The sequence below is a fragment of the Lycorma delicatula genome, chromosome 6 (genome assembly GCF_047948215.1).
Source record: "Lycorma delicatula isolate Av1 chromosome 6, ASM4794821v1, whole genome shotgun sequence".
NCBI classification, from domain to species: domain Eukaryota; kingdom Metazoa; phylum Arthropoda; class Insecta; order Hemiptera; family Fulgoridae; genus Lycorma; species Lycorma delicatula.
In genome coordinates this window covers 82,099,862-82,123,040 of record NC_134460.1, presented here as the reverse complement: position 1 = coordinate 82,123,040, position 23,179 = coordinate 82,099,862, and the positions used below count along the sequence as shown (strand labels likewise).

General features: G+C 27.2%; 1 protein-coding gene across 23 annotated transcripts in view; it reads left to right on the top strand.

The window, feature by feature from the left end:
• Positions 1-23,179, top strand: part of LOC142325978 (CUGBP Elav-like family member 1) — a 1,952,897-nt gene that overhangs the window by 1,842,646 nt on the left and 87,072 nt on the right. For all 23 annotated transcript variants that reach the window (XM_075367994.1, XM_075367987.1, XM_075367984.1 and 20 more), the window contains one exon: positions 18,605-18,757. In XM_075367994.1, coding sequence (XP_075224109.1) covers positions 18,605-18,757 — 153 coding nt within the window. The remainder of the gene's footprint in view (positions 1-18,604; positions 18,758-23,179) is intronic.

Here is a 23,179-nt window from a genome sequence, read left to right as displayed (position 1 = left end):
CCTTTTTAGAGCCTCCTAGCTGATTACCTGGCATTGCCAGGGTATTTATTTATCTCAGTCTTTTATTAGATAGGAAAAGGGATCAAATCTTTCTTTAGTGTAAAATCACAGAGCATAATTTCATTTACTGGTTTCTAAAAGTATAAGTACAATATACAGATTTTGAAGTGAAATCTTTTACAAGTTTACTGTAATATTAATTTAACAGTAAACTTGATTATAAACAATATTTTTAGTTTCCCCTTCAGGAGCAAGAATAAATTATTTGAGCAAGAAACATAAAATTCCACAGAGTTCTACTCATTTCTAAAAATTTCCAGAAGGTTCTACAGAGTTCAATTCATTGAGTTTGATTAAATTTGGACTTAAAAGATTTGCTGGAAAACACACACACACACACACACATCCATTTATGTATATTATGGGTAGTAATAATAGGTTGTTTTATGCAGAAGATGAATTAATAAATATTTATAAAATCCTCTTGTTAACAAATAATAGTTAATGGCTACAATAGAATGTGTGAAAATTATATAAAATTATTATTCCACAAAGAGAGTTTTAAAAACTCCCTTAACTCCGTAAGGAGTTAAAAAAAGACCTAATAGGAAGACTTAAAAGGACTTTAAGACCTGAAAAGACTAATAAAAAGCCTTAAAAGACTTAAAAGACATAATAGGGAGTTTTAAAAACTCCCTATTAGGTCTGAAAATGTTTCTTTTACAAAAATTATTGATGCATGAAATGGGAAAAAATGAAGCGAATGTTGGATGCTGCCTTGTGTCACCAGAAATTTATTTTTTTCTAATTGTAGCAGAAATTATGAAAAACAAGATATTTTTTTTAAATTGTTACCTGATTAATATAACTATGTTTAATTAACATTTTATGATGACACATAAAAGGACCGTCATATGAAAAGTTATTGGGCAGCATAAACGAGATAATATGAAAAAAGATGGAAAAGGTCACTTAAATAATTAAAGTTAAATTATTTTTTTTAGACATTTATGTTGTAATGTTGAGGATGAGCTTCAGAAAGGGATAGTTAGTATGTCAAACTTTTTCAATTTCAAGGTAATAAGCTATTTGATAAGATGTGTTTTTGTGCTTCATTTGAAAGTTTATATCATGTAAAAACTTGGCGGACTAGATATTTACTTCTGATGATTGATTGTCAAAAATGAAAAGAAGCTTGGAAGTGAATAGAAGATAAAAATTATTCCTAAAACCTATTTTCTTAAAAGTAACATTCTACTATTGAGCAGAAACTGAATGCTGTTAACTGAACTGAATGCTACTAAACTCTGATAAAGGTGAATGAACATGTTGAATCACAGTGTTTATTAGTTTAATTGTGAGGTCAAATTATTATGAAAAGGGTTTTTTGTCGTAAATGAATGAAAAGTGATTTGAATTTTGTTAATCATCCATTTATGTTGCTAGACATTTTTACAGTAAGTTTAAACAATTTATTCAGTTGTACAGTTATGCAGGCATACATAAATCAGCAATTGACTATTAAAATTACTAGAAAGGTAAATCCCAGCAGTCTAATGTATGGTTTTATTTTTTATATTAAAGTTCTGTGAATGTTGCTATACATCAATTACATCTCTGAAAAAAAATCTTGTGGTGCATTTTCAGTTGAAAAGATAATTCAAACAGGAAAGACATTCTAAATAGTTTGCTATATGTTTGGTACATTTGGAATAAATCTAGGTAATTACTTTGCAGGTATCCAAAAGCCTTTCTTTTTCTGTTTACATTATTCTTATTTTTCCCTTTCTGTAAGGAATAATTTTTTTTTAATATTCGATTCCTTTACTTTTTATAGTTGAATATTATTAAAATTTTAATTTAAGAAATTTTTAATTTTAATATTAAAATAAAAAAACCTCAGTTTGTGGGTAATAATTAAAAATAAAATTAATTTTTTCTTATTTATAAAATTTTTCTTATTTTATTACATTAAGTTTTGTAACAGAAAGTGTAAGTGTATATTAAAATGATTTAACAATAGTGGTTTTGTTTCAGTCTGAATAAACAACAGTAAAGAACATGTGGTTAAATCCAGCCACCATTCATATAGTTAAATCATCTGCCTACAATTCTAAACTTTTTTTTTTTGTAAAAAAACAAAACATTTTTATAAATTTGAAAACATTTTTTTTAAATTTGTAAATCCACAATTTTTCATGTTAATAAAACAAATTTTCACAAAAATTTAATCATTAAAAAACATTTGTTTGGATTTCTTAATTTAGATCCCATCAAGAAATTCCTACTGCCATTTTTTATTGTTTGATCTAGTTTATGTTAAGCACTATTCGTTAGTAAACCTTCCTTTATAAATGCTTGCAATATTTCACTTGATGAGAAATTTAATAAATAATTTTCATTTACTGGGAGAGGAAACAATAACCTTTATTGTGTTGATTAAACAAATACAAGTTTATTAAACAAATTTTGATTAAGATAAATACATTATTGTGAGTAAAATGTTCTTTCAAAAAAATTATATGTTGGAAAATATATAAAAATTTTCATGAAAAAGGAACAATGTTGGTTTTCTTTAACAGCCCAAAAAAATTATTGATGAAATAATAAAAAAATTGTGTATTAACTTTATTTTGGATAATATATTTTAATTTTTTCAAATTTAATTTTTTTTTATAATAGCAGTTAGTTAGCAGTTTTTTTTTTTTATTACAGAGCAATAATTAATTGGTTTCTGATTTAATATTATCATGTTCTGATGATTATTATATAATAATAACACATCTTCAGAATTCTAAGTTAAGGTGATGATAGTTACATTTTCATTTTACAAACAAGAAACACCACTACGTATTTACATACCTTTTGGTCTTAATTAGATATTGAGGAGACTTCTAGATTACCATGTGATTCTCGCATAGTATTGTGATGAAAAAGTTTGTTTCAGCTAATATTTAATTGTTTATGAGGTCTATTAATAATAAGCTTTTATTAATTGAAAAAGGAATAATTTCTAATAGTTGAAGGATGACAACTAAATTCTCAGTCACTATGTCGATAGTTTATTACAAGTTCCATTTAAAAGTGTTTAATGAAGCTATGTACAAAGAATATATTTAATTAATATTTTTTCTGTTTTAATAAGAACAAAACTAATTGAGATTAGAAAGAAAGATTATATATCCAAATAAAATTAATGTTTGTTGTTATTTTTGTACAGTAAATTTTTGTACAGTAAATTCTGCATGTTATGTTTGATTAGCTTTTCTGTGCAAGTTAAAAGTTGTTAAAAAGTACATATCAACAAGATTCCACGATCGAGAAATTAGTCTAGATTTCTCTGTTTATTCTAGTTGCATGATTATTTTTTCTCTTTTTCAAAACAAGTACAGTTAAAAAAAAACCTTGCGAATGTCTATTCATAAAACTCACAAATTTACTTATTAATTTCCACAACGCCATTTAAAATGGTTCAAACTTCAAAGTTGATTGGGATTACTTATTTTGGTATTTACTATATAAATTGATCGTATTGTCTTTGATTAACTGTGTTAGTATTCACAGTTAAACATTTTAACCTCTTGATCAGTACGTCATTTTTATTTTGTTTTTGGGCAATGATAACTCAGTTTACCCAAAAAAGCCATTACGCAGACAAATAGGTTGTGTATGTACAATCTCCATTTTGTAAGTAAATAATAATAATAAATCAATTTAAGATGAACTTTACTTGTAAAGGATTCTTATAATTACCAAATCAGTTAACATAGTAACTTTTAGTAAGAAGGAAAATTGATTGTAAAGTCCATTTCATTCTGTCAGAAAAATGATTCAATTAGAAATTTATTTTTAGATTTGTTCATCTTTTCTACTTGCAATGTATGAGTTGATGATTGTGAACTAAGAAATTGCCACGTGTGTTTAGGCAGCAGTAATAACTTTACTTATTTATCTTTATTACACTCATTATTCTTTTTAAATTGCTTTTATTATTAGATTATTACTATTTTTCATTACAATCACTATGGTTTGTGTTATTATTTTAAGAAGTAAACATTATTAAAAATCAAATTTATTATGGTTTTTAATTGTTATTGCTGTTATTAATAGTTGGAATATTTTTCTGTGAATGTGAAAATGAAAAAATCTTTAGTTTTTAAATATACATTTATTATTTTTCTATATTTTCTTAAAAAACTTTTTGGATAAATTATACTTTCACTTTTTTTAACTGCTTCAAGGAAATAAAAGTCATTATATCTTTATAAAGCTAATCTTATAAAATTATCGTCTTGAATATTCATCATGTATTATATAATATTTATATACAAAAAGAGTAATAAATGTAAAAAGTACTGTAAGAGAATTTTTATTCACTGCTTTATAATAGATTGGCAAGCCTTCATCATGGTTTTATTTCTAGTATAATATTTTTTTTCATAAGCATTACTTGAAGAATAATTATCTGTTTAAAAGATGATGGAAGTTTTGCCAAAATTACAGGTGGCACATTGTTCATGTACTTATTGATACTTAAAGATTAAAAAGTGTTACCGACTTCATTGCTCGAAGAATGAATGGCTTCAAATAGAATTTGACGAGTGTTAATGAAGTTTTACAATAAAATAATAAAGAAAAGAAGAGGATTCAATAATGAAATTCATTATTATTAATATTATTATTCAGAGAGAGGTTTTGGTAGTGTATTTGCTGCAGGTTATAGAGGGAATGGGATTCCAAAATTTTTTGAATGCAAATATTTTGCATGTGGAGACATCTATTATTTTACTGCTGTGCAGAGAAGAATTATTCCATCTATAAAGGAGTTAGGTAGGTTTACATTTAACCAACTTTTGTTGATATTTATATCAATAATGTTTTTATGGAATGAAAAATAAATTTTAACTCTGAAATAAAGCTATTTGAAGATTTTTTTATAGGGGTATCTCTTTTGTGATGAAAGTAATATACAGTTAGCTTATAGTTTGTTCAACATTCAGATTTAAAATTTCAGATTATATTGTTTAATTCTTCAAAATTGTATCCAGAATTATCAGTGTGGAAATATAAAATTATGTTTTTAAAAGTGTAGTTCCAGTGAGAAGTAAATTGCAATAGGTTATTGAGAGAAGTATTCTGTTTACTATTAGGGTTTTTGTAGTGCTAATTCAATGCAGCTCTATTTATTATTATCTTTGTTAAATATTAACACATTTTATTTACAAGGATAACGTTTTTTTAAATAATCATAGTGCTTCTGCCCTATTAGAATTAAATCTGGATTTGTTTAATGAAATACTATATTAAAATACAATCAAAGATAAAGTTTGTTAAGAGCTACAAAAAAGTTTTTGAGTTCAAGTAAACTGAGAAATGGTTACATATGGAAAGAGTAAGAAATTTTCAACCTTAATAGTATAGTATATATTCTTCTTTTATACAGAAGATATTTAAAAAAAAGATTTGGGGAAATGCATACCCAAATTTTACATATCATTGTTTGATGTTAATCAAAATTAACAAAAATGTAAAAACAGTAGTAATGAAAATTTATGGTTACAGAATGAGGTTGAAATCCTTCAGAGAGAGAATGATGCTATAAAATTCATGAAGTAAAAGCCCAGGAAGACACCTACTTTATTTTGAATATTTTCATGACAATTTGTATTACTTGTTAATTGTTATGGGTTTTATATTATGATCTTTTTATAATTTGTAGAGCAAGACCATTACATTTATTTCATTGATCTTCTTTAACTGCCTTTTTTCTCTTCTCAACAAATTAAGTACATTTTTATGCAGTCGGATTGAAAGTAATATTCATTCTACATGTTTAATGTTCTGAATTAGTTGGCTGAAATAACTTATTTTTTATGATAGTAGTAGAAATTGAAAGTAATTTAAATGACAAGATTGTTCAACCTTTTGAAGGTATAAACCATTTTAATAATTAGTTTACTTGTTATGGTTACACAATAATAATCTGAGCTGCTTTTAGGCAGCTTATAAGTGCAGTTAAATGTGCTTAGGCGACTTAAAATAAAACTGAGATTTTTTCCATATTCTAGTCAACCAAATATTATCAACATATTTATTTTTGTCAAGAAAATAAACATTCAAGGAGCAGTTTTTTAAATTCAGATTAATTTACTTTAATTGAATTTTTCGTGGAAAAACGAATAACTGCTCAAACAAATAAAAAGATACATTTTTATTGTATTTAATTGATTATAAAATATATAATAAAATTCAAAATAGTTAATAATAATGGTATGAAATTTGAATAAAAAACTATTAAATGAATAACAGATTCCAAATAGATATTTTGCCTAAAATTAGAAATAAAATGTGTTCATTAATATTTACTTGTTTTTATTTAAACTGATATCAGTTTTGTTAAAATTTACATTTGTTTATGCTATTTATCTTAGATGTTTCAGCATGTATAATTTTAAATGTAAACTTGTAACTTAAAAAAACAAACAGATATGAATTTTGAACTTGAAAATCTAACAAAAATTATTTTTGCTATGAAAAATGTTTATTTCATAACTAAAATATTTCAAAGCTTCTGGTAGCAGTTCACAATTAGGGGTTAGGTAGGCCATGGTGGAACAATGTTGACAATGAAGTACAAAATTATTTAGGGCACTGAACAATGTAATAGTTTACTTTTTACGTTTGTAAAATCCGTAACAATAAATTATTTGTTTGATCTTTATGAGAATATTTAAGTGAAATAAAATCAAAGAGCAGATAGGCAAAGGATGGTGGATGCATGTAACAACTAATCTATTAGAAATAAATATATATGTTTGTTATATTAACTTTTAGGCACTGCTAGTCAACGTAATTAAAATAAAAATTATATAAATTATGTTTGTAGTAAAAATTGGAATTTGTAGTAGGTTCTCTTTAGTCTTGATTTCTTCCAAGTTTGGTTATTATTACTTAATTTGTCTCTTATATTTAAAGGTCAATTAAACTGAATAAGGAAAAAACTAATATTTTATTGCCATTAATAAAGAAAAAAAAAAATCAGTATTGGCTGTCTAATGGTTGTTTCTATCTGTACATCTGGAACATCTTTTTAAAAAAAAAATATAGGCTGATCAGCTGTTACTGTACATTTTTAATTTCAGTTTTGTCATCACTTCTGTCATTGAACAGTTTTATGCCCCCTTGTCATAAGTTCTATTATTAAATAAATTTTATTAATTTTTTGTTTTCTTCCTTAAGAGATATTTTTTTGTTATTTTTGCCACTCATTTTGTCAGCGTTTCTTTATTGGTGTTAGTGAATATTATGTTTCCATCATTTTTTTTTACTGGTTTTGTATGATTCAATTTTATTTTATATCAGCTCATATGGTGCAAATTATTTTTTACTTTCTGTAATGTATCAACAGTCACAGTTTTACCGCTCACAGAGTTTCTAATTTAATATTTAGTTTTTGTTTGGCAGTGCATATATATTAAGTGCCAGTGTCAACAAAATTTCAGAGTGTTGCTTGAAATATGTACTGCTTAATTCAAAGTCTGCATAAATAATTTTGTTTATACTGTCTAGAATTAAATAATATTTTTAACAATTTTTTAATTTTTATTACACAATATGGTATATTGTATTTTTATCATAATGTAAAAAAAAAATGTTACATTGTTTTATTGTCATCACTTGCAGGGTTATTATTGTAACTAATTGAATGTATATCTGAACTAATTAATGATGTAGATTAAGAAATTAATTAAAATGAAAGCTTGTCTGATATTCATGTTTGATTCTAGAATTTTAGTCCACAGTGGGTGTTCATTTAAACATTCTGTCATGCTGTTCTCTTTCTGCTAATAAATAATTTATATTAAGAAGTTGATGTTCAAATAAAATAGTAAACTCTTATTTATAACTAATTAAGAAAAGAACAGAATTTTCTGTAAGCGGGGATGTCTTCTTACAATATAAAACCCCTTTATAGAGGAGTGTATGTGTAGCGTGTGGGTCATACACGTTACCTTAAGAGAACTTTTTATACTTTTGAAATATTTTTTAAGGATTTAAAAAAATATTTTTAGCTTGTGGAGCAAGGGCTTTTGTCTCTTGGATATCCTCCTGAATTATGTCCCTGCTTTAGAATGAATCTAAAACTGAAGAATGGGAATCATGGTAACCCTATTTTTCTTATTATGGAATTTTTACGTAACACCCTTCAGAATATTTACTCTGGTCTGCTGTGTTTAAACAATCAAATAATTTTTCTTAAAAAAGTATTTTTTGAGCTCTTTGTAGATCTTTTATGGTGTTTTGACTGGGATCAATTTTTTCAATAACTGTTCTGATTTGATGATCTAAATTATTACTGGTGTATATTTTCTTGACTAATGCTTGTTTTGTTAAAAAATTGCTTTTTATCTCTTTTCATTTGTAGCGTTGAATTTTGTATATTTGTTATGTAAGTTTATCTTCTAAATGATTGATGGTTTATTTTTTTATCATTAGGAGCATTGAGAGCTTAGGTTCACTCTTGTGATCCCTATCTCAGAGTTAAAACATTATGCATCATTTTTTCCATGCATAGGTACTGTAAATGTATTAATCAGGTATTTATGAATCTTTGCTCCTAACCCAGTGACCTGTTAATTACTACAAATTCAATTTAAATTTTAATCGGATTGATTAAAAAAAAGTCTAATAATGAGAAAATGACTAAAAAAAAAATTGTCTAAAATGATTAGCTATGTACAATTGCGCTTGAAAGATCTAGCATGAAAATCTTATTGAGATATTTACATTTACTGTTTGATCTTATTCTTATAACATAATTCTAAATTGCTTTAAATTTGTAATTTTTAATTTTTCAATGGTAACCCATCATGCATTTGAGATGGGTACCTATTCTTTTTCCACAAAGAATAAATAATATTTTAAAGACTGATGAAGTATATCAGTTATATTTCTTTTTACAGATAGTAGGTACAAAATTTAGATGTAGCTGTAGAAGTATACTTCAACTTCAGGACTGTTGCATATGGAAACAGGGATGCAGTTAAAAGAAGCCAGCATATTCATGTTCATTATATTATGTTTACTTCCACTACTTGCCATTTGAAAGAATAACAATCACATTCCTCATTGGTTATAAAGCTAGTGTTACTATATTTTATGTGTTTACAGAATTGTACATACCTCTATTCAATATTAGTTTGGGAAATGTTGTATACCCTTTTTAGATTGAAAATTGCTAAAGTAATTCTATTTTTATTCTGAATTAAGAACAGAGATTGGGGTCATTGATCATTATCTTTATTTCCTGGTTTTGTAAAACCTTTTGAGAAGTAGTTTAATTGCATTAATAAATTATTTAGAAAGTATTAAATTCTTTGCTGAATTTTATGCCTTTCATTCTCTATGCCATTCTTGCACACAAAGGAATTCATGGTTCAGTTGGATAATAAAGTGAATGAGTGAGTGTCTAAAAAAATTTTCTGGCTTTCCTTGATATAAAAACATTTGATTCTGTGAAGCTGTTACTTAAGACTGGAAAAAGTAGGCATAAGAGGGTTGTCATTTTATGTGGTTTAGATCATTTCTTTTCAAAATACACAAATTGTTTTAATAAATAATATCAAGAGTGAACTTAATGAAACACGAGGATGAATCAAATATAAGCAATAATTTTTTTATAAATTTATTGATTAATAATATACGCAATTCAAACCTTCATCATTTCTCTAAATAATCTCCTGCATGATCTACACACTTTTGCCAATGATTTGGAAGCTTGAGTTTTCCTTGTTCGCAAAGGACAATTGTCAACCAATTGTGCCTGCGCTCCTTGATGTCTTCATTGTTTTTGAATCATTCCTCCCTCCAAGCGATTCTTTAAAGGGCACAAACAAAAAATAGTCACAGAAGGATAAATTTGGACTGTGGGAAGGTGGTCAAGGGTTTCCCAGTGCATTCTTTTCTCAATTTATTCCTTGTCAAAATCGTGGTGTGTGGCCTGGTGTCGTCATGGAGAAGGATGACATCTCTGATGGGCATACCCTATCTTTTTTTTCAGTAGGTGCCTTCTGTTGACTGTAGCAGCCAGCAGTAGTAAGCTGCTTTCACTGTTCATTGATTGTGGAGAAAATCAATGAGCAAAACTACCCTTTAGTCAAAAAAAATCATTGCAAGAATTTTTCTGGCTGACAGATAGGTTTTGGCTTTCACTGGGCAGCCTTTTAAAAGGTATGACCCATGTCTCATCACATGTGATGATGCTCTCAAAAAATTGTCCCCTTGCTGAAATTGATTCAGAAGTCTCGCAGATCTCCAACCTAATCTGTTTTTTTATTTTTTTGTCAACAACCTCGGAACCCATCGAGCATTTTTTTGTTCTAAAGCCAAGATGATCATTGATGGTGGATTGAGCACCCCATAGCTGATAGCAACTTCTGACACGATTTCTTTCGCAGTGAACTAGGGATCACTTTTGATAAGCTCTCGAATGGCATGGACATTGTCAGCTGTCTGGACCTTGGGCACCAATCATGACTTTTGTTTTTTATACTTTCTCCCTTAAATTGTCTGTCCCATGAATACACTCGGTTCTGGGAAGTATAGTATCTCCAAACTGTACCTTTAAATGAGTTAAAATTTCCATGGGCTGACACCTTCATTAGTTAGTTAAAAACTTTATGATTATATGTTGTGCAACAGATGATGGAACCTCTTGCCCACTCATGGCTGCACTGATGACAGAACAAAACGGAGGAGCTAATCAAGTTGGTTCTCCCTGTCTAACACATTGAACATTAATCCTCCTCACTCTGCCATCCAGCTCGGAACAGTTTGCTTTGTAGAATAGCAAAATTACCATTTAAATCTGATTCGCTCTCGTACATTGTGGTGTCCCTCATATGGTCCTGGGACCACTTCTACATATAGCATGTATATTTCCCTTATTTTTAATGATTCACTAACTGTTTTTGTTGATTATACCAATTGCATACATATCACTGCTGATAAACGGTTCAGTGAATTTTTAAAGGCTTTTTCAACAATCTAAGTTTATGATCTCATTTCAATAGACCGACTCAGTACCATTGAAACAACTTTCTTAAGTTATTTCTCGTTCTATTTCTTTCCCATTTCACGTCCTCTTCTTGTTTGATAAAATTGATTGTGTGATTTTCTCTTCAGCCTGTTACATAATGACAAAAGTGATAAAGTTAAATATTTCAGGCTATTTGTTGATAATAAATTGGTATGAAAACTGATCATATTCTGTATATATAAAAATATTTGTTAGAATTTATGCATAATTTTTACATTTAAAGGAAGTCTAGTCTAATCTATGTTATTAGAAATAATGTATTTTTCCTTTGTTCATGGTAAATTCAGTTATAGCTTGCTGATAACACTACTCAACAAACTCACATTAAGTCATTAGAAATACAGTAAAGGTCTGTTCATATCATGGCAGGTAAGATAGTTTAGGCCTATTCTGTTTTGATGGCTTTTATTTTTTTTTCAATTCTCTCCCTATTTTTATGGATTTAAAAATTTTTTTCATAATTGTATGTATGTATTAATAATGTATTTGGAGGCAACTTGATGATTGAGAAAAATCCTTACTAGAATATCCATTTACTCTAAAGCTTTAAAGCGGAATAGATTATCTTTTGCTTATTATAGTGTGAAACTAGCTTAATACAAAATATTTTTTTTATTTTTCTATTCATAAACTAAAAATAGTGCACTTGTATTTTCTTTTAAGGTTCTAAAGTTGTATAAGACCATATTATTTCAAGAGCTTTATTTTTATCTTTTTGTAGTATGTAATATTTTCCCTTTGTCATAGACAGGTTTACGTGCATTTCTCCATTGAATTATATTATACATTATTGTTTAATCTCAAAATATGTGTTTTACACCTAATTATTGACTTTTTTTTTATTCTAGTCTTTCTTTTCTTAATTATAAAAATATGTTTTTGAAATTGTGTGACTTAATTTATTTTTTTATGAAAGCACTTGTGTAATTCTTTCTAACTTTGCTATTATCTGTTTTGATAATATATTTTCTATCATAATTGTAATACAGATTTTGAATTTTTTAATCATTAGTGTTTGCTAGTTTTAGTCTACCCTTAGACCATATTCTCAAAATCGTAATTTTTTAATCTTTTGGTAATATCTTTTAGTTCAGTTCTTCCACATATTTCTCTATTACTTCATTTTTTGTACAATTCATTTGTTAATTATTACCTGACATTTACCTTAATAGTTAATTATAATCTCAGTATTATGTCTTAATTCATCTACTGTTTTACCAAGTGTATTAAATTAAGTTAGCTTATTGAAAATATGCATTACTAATGATAACCTTATACATGGTTTTTTGGTTATGATTGTCCCAATTTTACCGATGAATAGGGTGTAATTAGAGGGTTCAAGACAATTAAGTGAAATATTTGTTTTCTAATCAAAAGTTAAATGCTGTATCTGGTGTTACTATATTAATTCTTGTGTGCTTTAAGTGTAAACTGAGCTTACTTTATTTGTCTTGATTCAATATCTTCCCATGAATGAGATTATGTTTTTGTTTCTGGGGATAACTTTTGATTTGGGGTTCAGCTACTGCTGTGATGTAATTTTTTTTTTACCAAAATGAGAACAGTTAACCATTAATCTAGTTCCTAAATTATTAATAAACGATGATGATAAGAACAAAATATTATATTGATTTAAATAATCTGTGTAGCTTAGGTGGTAGAACAGCTGAATGATACAACAAAGGTTTGAGATTTGATTCCTAATTTGAAATTTATATTATTTATCACTCTCAATTTCATCTAATTATCTAATCATAAGGTTTATTAGTCGTTACGAAACCAGTGATAAGAAAATGAACATTTTCCTAACATTCATTTTTATATACTTGTATATCATTTATTAGATGTATTTTTCTACCACGTACATTTATAAAATTTTTTTGTCCTTGTTTAGTCTTCTTTCAGTTGTACATATCTTAAGTAATTACAACATTCCTTCTAATTTACACAAAAATTGTGAAGTTTTTATTACTATAGTTAGATTTATAAATCTGTTTATGTGTCACCACTGGTGTAGGTGTTTATTTATTTGTAAATGCCATTATTATTTTTTATATAGAACAATATAAAGTTCATGTAGTTGCCTAATGGAAAAAGCATTCACTTGCCTTTTGTTAATTATCCTTTCAGAAATTATTGGGAAAAGAAAGGAAAACCTTTGTTTTGTACCTTATTTAACCTTATTGTACCTTATTTGTTAAATAATTTTTTATTGTTTTCACTGATTGGTTAATTATAAAAATGTAATGTTGAATTTGAAGTAATTGTGAGAGTTATTACAAAGTTTTCAAGGCCATAAAATGCTGATTATGAAGAGATTTAAGTAATTGGTTTAGGCATTAGTGTGAAGACCTACTCAAATCAAACTGTATAGTTTATGCATTTTATTCTGAATTGTTTGTTTATAAATACATCATCATAACCACCATAAACTAACCACTATAAACTAGTTAATATTAAGGATTAGTATTATAATGCATCATTCAATAATACAATATTGTACTTGTCGATTAATTGTTAAAAGTTTGAGTTGCAGTGCATAAAAACCTTTTTAGTTTTTGACACCATTCTTTATTTATATCACCACTCTATATTTATATGAAATTACGATGTCTAAATGTGGTAGTTATAAAACTTTAACATTGACACAGAAATACAAAAATCTGAACCATTACAGAAAGGTTGAAAGGTGCGTTTATCTGTTGAGTTTGGAATTCATAGAACATAAGTAACTTATATCAAGAAAAATTGCTATAAAATTGAACACTGATGGAGATGTTAATAAAAGAAAAAAAATGACAGCATACATTCGTGTTTAACTTGATGGAGTGATGTTCCATCTAGTTTTCAAAGCAACGAAATCAAGGCCTCTTCCATTAAGTAACCTGATTTTAGTTCATAAAGCTCTTCAAATGAATTTACATTTAAAAGGTGGAAAAGATTTTAAGACCAGTAAAGGCTTGTTAGACAAATTCAAAGTGCGACATGGAATGTGTCAGTTTTGACATCGAGGGCAAAAAATTAAGCACAAACAGTTGGTTCAATATGCTAAAAAATTCACGCTCAAAATTTCTAGTCTCACTTTAACTGGTGACCAAGAGTGCAGTTACCATAAGATTGGATTAAATTGGAAGACATTACACCATAAGACCCTGGCTTTTATGCCTTGGTTTTAAATTAAAAAAGAACAAATTATTCTTATTATTTATTTAACAACAAATAATTATTTTCTCTTATGCCAGTAGAAATCATAGATTCTTTTTGGGAGATGAAGAATATTCTCTAAGGAGGGAAATCAAGAATTTTGGAAGAACTGTACAATTAGATATTCATTACATTTAATGTGTCAAGAGGGATTGTATAACAAACATTCTACAGCAAACACTGATATCATTTTGGAACAAATTGTGGCCAGAATTACTAGAAATTGGCAGTAGAATTTCTTTTGATGAAATAGAAAACAATTTCATATCAAAATTCAAAGAAATATGCTCGAATATATTTGAGATAGAGAAAACATATGAAGACTTAAAGTGGATGAGAGAAGGTGCTAATGATGTTTAATAGGAAATTTGATGCCAAACAGAAATCATCACGTGTGTGCAAAATAAGGATGTATTTATTGAAGAAACATAAGAAGAAGGTGAGTTTTACTTGTAAAAGATGTAATGTACAGGAAAGTAGATAAATACTAATGAGATATATCAGATTATAAGAGAGACAAAATGAAGCAGAATTGACAAAATTGATCTTACTGCAACAAATTTTCCAACTTGTCATAGAAAAGGAAAGGCACTGTTTAGTGAAAACAATGTGACAACTGATTTTTTAAAAAGGTAAAAAGTGACAGCATAATGAAAATGGAAAGCAGTAAATTTTAGATTAAGGTTTTTTGTGTAGTTGTTTTGTTTTTATGTATGTATATTTTTTTTAATTTTATGTATTATTTAATCGACTTGTTTGCAAAGTTATTTGGAAACTTATATTTTTATTTGGAAAAGAATCATGTAAGTAGCTGAAATATTCTATTTTAGTTTATAATTGCAAAATTGTAATTATATTTATACAGCATTTTTTTTCCCCCGCAGTGTACTACATACACATAATGTATACCTTTAATGCATATTATAACTTCAGTAATTTGTCTTGTTCTCTAATTCATCGCCTCTCTCTGGTCCTGAATATGATGAAGTAGAAATGTTCTATGTTGCAGAAATTAGGATAAAAAAATGATTAAAAAAACTTCACTTTAAATTGCGTTTGATGATTAGTTTTTTTAATATAATTTCTACTTTATAATGTAGATTAAGAGTTATGGTAATATGAATTAAATGAAGTTATGTAATGTCTGATTGTATTAATAGATCTTGAATCTGTCATACTGCTAGTTGTCTGTAATTTTGATCATGTCTATTCATACCATATTAATCAGTTAAATTTAGTACTACTTCATTGTAATATTTTGAAAAATAATTAAAATCTCTTCACATTTATTATTTTGTAGTTGGAACAATTTAAAATAATTAAATAAGCAATTATTTATCACGAAGAAAACTGACTTTAATTTAATGCTTTTCAATAATTTATATTTTATCATTTTATTTATCTCTTGTGTAGTTATAAGAAACTAAATAATGTCTAAATTAGATTTAAATTATACATGTTGAATTGATTATTTTGCAGGCAGGTTTTATTTTCTATATCGTAAAATATGATTAATTATCATTAGCCTTTATCATTCATTTATTAAATAACATAATTCATTTGAATTCTTCTTTTGCCTTTGTTATTTTCGTTCAGTTTACCTAAGTCTTTCTTCATGAACACTTTTTAAAAGTAAGTTAATTTAATCAAAGATTAAATTTACCAGATAAATGAATTCATTTTAATATGGCATTAGAGGTTAGTAGTTTCTTTTATTTAAATTTTGGATTATATTGCACTTAATAATGATTAAAAATATTAAATTACAGTTTTTTAAAACTGAAAACTTATTACATGTAAGTACAGGTTTAGGGAAATTTTTACTGCCATACATGATCCTTGTGCCAGTGTTCAATAGAATTCTGGAACATATTAATATTTTTTTTAAAGAACGGTGTTGTGCATTAATTTACTAATCATATCAGTGTTATAATTATTATTGTTCTTTTTACTTTAAAAAGTTTGTTGATCTTCAGGAAACAAAATTTTTTTTACTACCTTTTTAAAGATTGCGAAGAACACATTACCTGTAATTCAACTTATTTGGTGAACCCATTGACTAATTAATCTAGAATGCTATTTAAATCTATTTTTATTTGAAAGATGTGTTTCTAAAAAGATTAATTATGTTAAATTGTAATTACCTGTACAAATTGTAATTTATCTATTCAGTTGTATAATTTATTGTTATGAATACTGTTTTGAAAAAATAATTCAGGTTTAAATCTAGTTAAAATTACTGCTACTTTAAAATAGTATTTGAGTAGTACTTGTAACAACAGAGAATTTTGACTACTGGGTTTTAATTAATGACATTATTTCAACATTATTAGTCCTGAAACTAGCTGATAGTATTTACTTAATTGTAATAATAATAACAATAATTTATCTTTATTTACAAAATAACTACTATTATATTACATGAAATAAACAAAATTTATACCAGTTACCGACAATAGTTCAGTGTAAAGCTGTCAGAGAGAGTTGGATTGTAATCAGGCTGTATCTTACATTAGGGAGAAACATCTTATATCTTAAAGGGGAAAAAACAAATTTTTATTTTCAAGGAATTTTTTTATGTTTTAAGTGTAAATATTTCAAGGGAACTAAGTAAGAAAGTTTTCCTGTACTATTTTGATATCTGTGAAATATTTGGTATGTGAATTATTTTATAGATGTTTGTTGCACATTATTTTCAATTAAGGTAATTATGGTAAATAAAATTTATGGCTGTAATTAATTTTGTTTGACTTTATTTTCACTATATTTCATGTAAGATCATGCTTGACTGTATTAATATTAGCAGTTCTTAAATTGTTTATTTAAAAATAGTGAAATACTTAATACAAAGTGTCTGAAAAGTCCCGCACCATAGGGATATATCTAATAATCCAAGTACAATATATTTATAATATCTGTTCAATATGGTTTCAGTATAAGTTGAAACATAGTTGAAAACGGTTTCCTGTGTTCCTCAGAATATTGATCACCAAGTCAGGTGTTACAGATTGGTACACAATTGTGATGCGCTCTCGCAGATGGTTTTGTCCCTGATCTTGACATGTAAATTTGGGATTTTACATAACACCACACGACACTATCTATTGGGTTTAAATCCGGGGATCGTAGAGCCCATTATACTCATCTCCTACGACCGATCCACTGGGCGAAGTGTTCATCTAGCCAATCACAAACTTGTGTCTATAGTGGGTGGGTGCACTGTCCTGCATGAACCATTCTGGTTTTCCAGAACCCATCAAATCCAAATCTGGCAGGAATTCATTTCATAATATTGCCATGCAAGTTTCGCTGTTAACTGTTTAATCAAAGAAGTAGGGGCAACAGTCTGGTCTTTCCACAAACCACACCAAACTATGACGCGATCAGCTCCTTGCTCCTTACTGTCGATAAACCAGTGAGGGTTACTGCCGGACCAATACCATAAGTTATATCAATTCATCTCACCATTTACATGAAAGTTGGCTTCATCAGAGAACATAACTTTAGACAAAAATTCTGGGTCCTCCTCCAACTGGGTCAAAAACCAATTGCACATTTCCATGTGGCAATCAGGATTGTCTTCTGACATGTGGTGTAACATTTGTAACTTGTATGGTTGATAATTGGTTTTTTTTTGCAAGATTCTCCATACTGTTGATCGAGAAACGCCCACTTCCAAGCTTGTTTGGTGAATTGGTTTTTCAGACTTTCAGATACCTTTGCCAAAACCCCTAACACTTTCTCTTCTGTAGTGCTTGGATGACCAGATCTTTTAGCATCGGCAACACTACCTGTAGCCTTGAACATTGCTAGCAGTCTGTCAACTGTTGTGTGCGATACTGGATCTCGTTGAGGATGTTTCACATAAAATTCAGCTGCAACTTGTATATGAGAGAATCCTTCTTTTCCACAAAGGAGGATAGTCTATACCTGCTCTTCAGTGGTCAACATCTTTCAGTTCTGCAACTAGAAAACAGAACAAAATTAGTAATCCCTATGGTGCGGGACGTTTGGGACACTTTGTGTTATAAATAAGCAGTCCCTCATTTCACATTTTATCTATTTATTTATTTTAATTTTCATTCTTTACTTAGTAATTTAAAGTAAGTTATCAAAATTATTATTTAGTCACTTTTTGTATGTGTATTTTCTAAATGGAAATTAATGACAAAATTTATAATTTATTGTTTAACTTATATTGGTATTCCAGAAAGAACAACACTAGTGTACGGAACAGTTAATGATTACTTAAATTATTTTGTATTAAAGTTTAGCAAAAGTAATTTTTTTTTATTTTGACAGGGTTGTTCATCGCCATTAGTTGTGAAATTTGCTGACACACAAAAAGAAAAAGATCAAAAAAGACTGCAGCAGATGCAGGCTAATCTTTGGAACTTAGCTGGTGTAAACATGCCTCCACAATCTTCATATCTGGCCACAGTAGGTCAACAGCTTGTGAGTATTATTTACAAATACTTATATTTTATTTACTGATTTATTGAATAAGTAAACAGAAATGCCTTAAATATGTGATTTTATATTCAGTTTGTAGAAAGTCAGGTCTTTTGCCATTTACTTTGTTGCCCATCCAAGCCTACATACAAAATTCTGTAATCCAGGTTATGCTGTAATAAAAATATCATATCTTTTGATTTAACATAGACAGTAATGTTAAATTATTTTAATTTTTTATCTATTATTTAATTGTCATATATATATATATGTATTTACACTGTGCTGAGATTATTTGATCACATGCTTACATGTAAGCATAAGTATAAACATAGATAGAGATTATTGTAAAAAATATCTAAAACTAAAACTTATTTTTCTCAGAAAATTGTAAAAATTAAAAACATTCTCAAGTACTGAATTTATTTTGATATGTTTATTAACACTTTGAGTCAAAGTCTTAAATAATTATTATTTGACAAAGCATAATTTACTAGTTTATTATTACTAGTTTACATAACACCACTAGTACTAGTTCACTAGTTATACTAGTATAATGTAGTTACTAGTTTTGTTCATTATTACTAGTAATAATATTATTATTACTAGTTACGAGTTCTACTAGTTATTATTATTTACTAGTTTTAGTAATATAGTTTTGTCCTAAAGAAAGAGAGGTATGCTCATCTTTACTACATTGAATGATCAGATCTTCACTTACGTGTTGTAATACATACAGGTATCAGACCTTTTTTTAATAATTCTTTTGTTAAATTGATGAGTAATAAATTTTATCTTATTAATAAATTGTATTTCAAATTAATATTTATTTAATAATATGGTAATGATTTATACATTATTAATCAGGAAATGAATGGTATCAGAATAGGTGGTGCACAATTAAAGAAAAGATTACAAGATGTAATTAATGTTCAAGCTATACCATTTATTTGATACTTGCAGTTGGTTTAAAGAATAGTAGATGGATGGATGGACAGTGTTTTATAAAAATTATAACAATCATGAAGCTGTTACGCACATATTTTGTAAGTTTCAATTTCAGGCATCATGGTTTTATAGTGCTTATGCCATCAAAACATCTATCAGAAACTTTGAATCAAAAGGATCTGTTTTTAACAGAACTACCAGGTGGAAAAATAATAGTTTATTTGTCAGAAAACATTAATGCTGTTAATGGAGCAATCAGCAAGAATCCAAGGTGCTCTAAGTGCCATACAGTAGCACAAATATTTTTGCAATTATTATGTAAAGAATCTTGTACAAAGATTTACGTTTACAACTGTATAAAATACAACCCTTTCAAGAATGAACAATAGGAATCTTGTTACATTGAAAAATGGGTAAAGTTTGCTCAAGAGTCTGTGTTGGTTTTAGTTAAAGATGAAAAGTTTACTTACTTATCACCTGTAGATTCTGATAAGGCACATTGTAATTTAAGTAGTTTTGTAAATAACAAAATTGCCAATATTGGTCAAATTAAAATCTTAAACAATTGTATGAACAATCATTTCATAGTGAAAGTGTGTACTGGAGAACTGTGTCAGCTGGTGTAATAGGTCTGCTTTTCTTTGAAGATTAAGAAGGAAGAATAACAGTCCGTTCAGAATTGTATATGTAATAGAATCAAACAATAATATAAATTCTGCAATTATAATTCTGTGTAACATGATAAAAATTGCTTAATAAATATAGATGACTGTCTCAGTGTGCTGGTAGTATGTTAGCCAATTCATTCAGAAGGTTCTTAGTGTTATGTAATTGTGACACCAGCATTTATGTTTAATCTCATTTTTCCCATTAGTGAGCAGCAAAATCTATTTTTAAATTTATTTTATATACTAATGGCTCATACTAATGGTCCATAAAATATTTTATATACTAATGGTCCATAAAATATTTTATATACTAATGGTCCATAAAATATGGTTTTTAATTACTGTTCAAACTATTTAAAACCATTAAAAATATTTTTGGTTATGATTATTATATTATTTTCAATACTACAAAAATAAAATATTAATGAAAAGTAAAAATAGTTTATACCATTCACTTTCAAAAGGGATTGATTACAACAGTCCAGGAGTATGCAATATAACTATGCACAAAATATATTAATCTGATTAGGTACTTTTTTTTTAACTACATATTTAATATATTAAATGTATATAAATTAATGTAGTACAATAAAAATATATTAAATGATATGAAATGAGATTAACCAAATTCAATATGTGAATATCACAAACAATAAAATCTGTAATCTTAGTCTTCAGTTTGTTTATTTAAATATTCAAATTTAAATTAATATTTTTTTTATTAAATATAAAAATTATTGTAAAATTGGAGAATATAAAGATAGAAAGAAAACCACATTTAGAGGAATTTATTATTAACTTAAATTTAAATTAAACTTTTAAAATTAATTAATCTTACAGTTACTCTTAAGTAGCTAGCTGGTGGTTGAATTACCAGTGAATGGAATTACTGAAAATCATCTTATTTTACACGTTACAAAAAAAAAGCATAGGCATGGTGAGAGCTTGGCTATGAGGATTCTCTACTGAATGCAATATTCATCATATTTTGAAAACATGCTATGATATTTAATTTAATCAAATTTTATATATTAGTATTATATTTGAGATCTTGAGTACTTTTTAGTATTTAAGTATTTGTAGATAGTATTTGCTCAATTTATAGAACTCAGCATAAGATTAGAATTAATCTTGGCAAACTAAGTGAAACGGGATAAACACAGAGAGATATTTATTACTACATGGAAGTATTAAGTATAAGACAAAAGTTTAAACTATATTTTTCAACAGTGTAATATTTATGAACACATTAACTTAAACATAAACTTTTCAGCCAATATACACAGTACAAATGAAAAGGCCATTTCTATCAGTAGTTAAAAAATAAATTTTATTAGATCACCTGAATGATCTAATAAAATGGATTTACCATCATATTATCTGCAATACTAGTCATGAAGGAGCTGAACTGAATAGTTTCCCAGAAAAGGTCTTTAGAAAACAACAATGTGTTAATAAATGTACAAAGTGAGTTATTACAAAAGTTAGTACTACATTTTATAATGCAATTAATGTGATTCATTATCTGATTTATGTTGTTATGAAAATTATAAGCTATCTTTTAGAGTTAATATACTTAAATATTTAATGATATAACATATTGTATGTTATCTTTAGCTGATTTCCAAAGAATTTGGAATTCGCTACTGCACCCAGTCATGTTTATATATACATTATATGTATAAAATTTCTTTTTATGCTCTACTAGGCACAAATCTTGACAAAACTTGGTGGGGTGATGTATACCTATTGGGAATAGAACCCAATTGATTTTTAAGCTAATTGGTTCACAGAAACCTGCGTTCAAAAAACTTGGTTTTTGAATATATTTTCAAGGTTAACTGAAACTGGGAATCTGCCCTTCAGATGCAGTTACTGTGACAAGAGTTTTTTAAATTAAGATATTGTTAATTGTTTTAAATGATTAGAAATGATTAAACAATTTCGTTTAGTAACTGTATTGATAATCATTCATACGTATTTCACGAACACCAGATCTGAAGTGTTTATTCAATTGACTCCAGTATACAAATATTTTTTTTTTAAATATCTGAAGAAAGTATTCTGGGGCACAAAAATCTTACTTTGGTTTGGTCAGCAGTTGTAATATGCCTGGAAAGTTTTCATTTCAGAATATTTGTTCCCAGGAATCCAATTTCAATGAAAAGAAGTAAAATAATTGCACGAAAGTTTTATTTTTAATATATTTATTACTTTTTTTTTTTTTTATTAAAAGTTAATATTTTTAGAGTACCTAAAATGTTTTTATTACTGAATATTTCTACCATATATATAATATTCAGAAAAAAAAATTTACAGCAGTTGGTTGCAATAAATTGACAATTTTCTTAATTGCAAATCACTTTAAGTATTTAAAATTGAGTTTGATTTGGTAATGTGTGATATTATATTACATACATATAGTTAACCTCTTCATTATTTTTTTTAAGGTGTAATTAAAATTTTACATGTTACTTTTTTGTTTGTGTACATATGCAAGTAAATATATCTGCTAGATTCATAAATTATTCAGCAAATGATTATATTACTAAATGAAAGAGAATTATTGCATGTTATGACGAAAAAAACTTGGGAACAGCCCATACATGTGAGCTGTCATGTTTATGTCAGCTGAACTGAATGACAGGGTTGAATGTGTTACAGTCCGTGTTATACAAATAGATGGCTCAAGGTCATTTTATTCTCTTTTTTTTATTACTTTTTTTTATTCTCTTTATCATTTTTATTTTTAATCTATCAATAGTAGAATTTGCTAAATGTTATGCAGAATAAATGAAATTGTGATAAA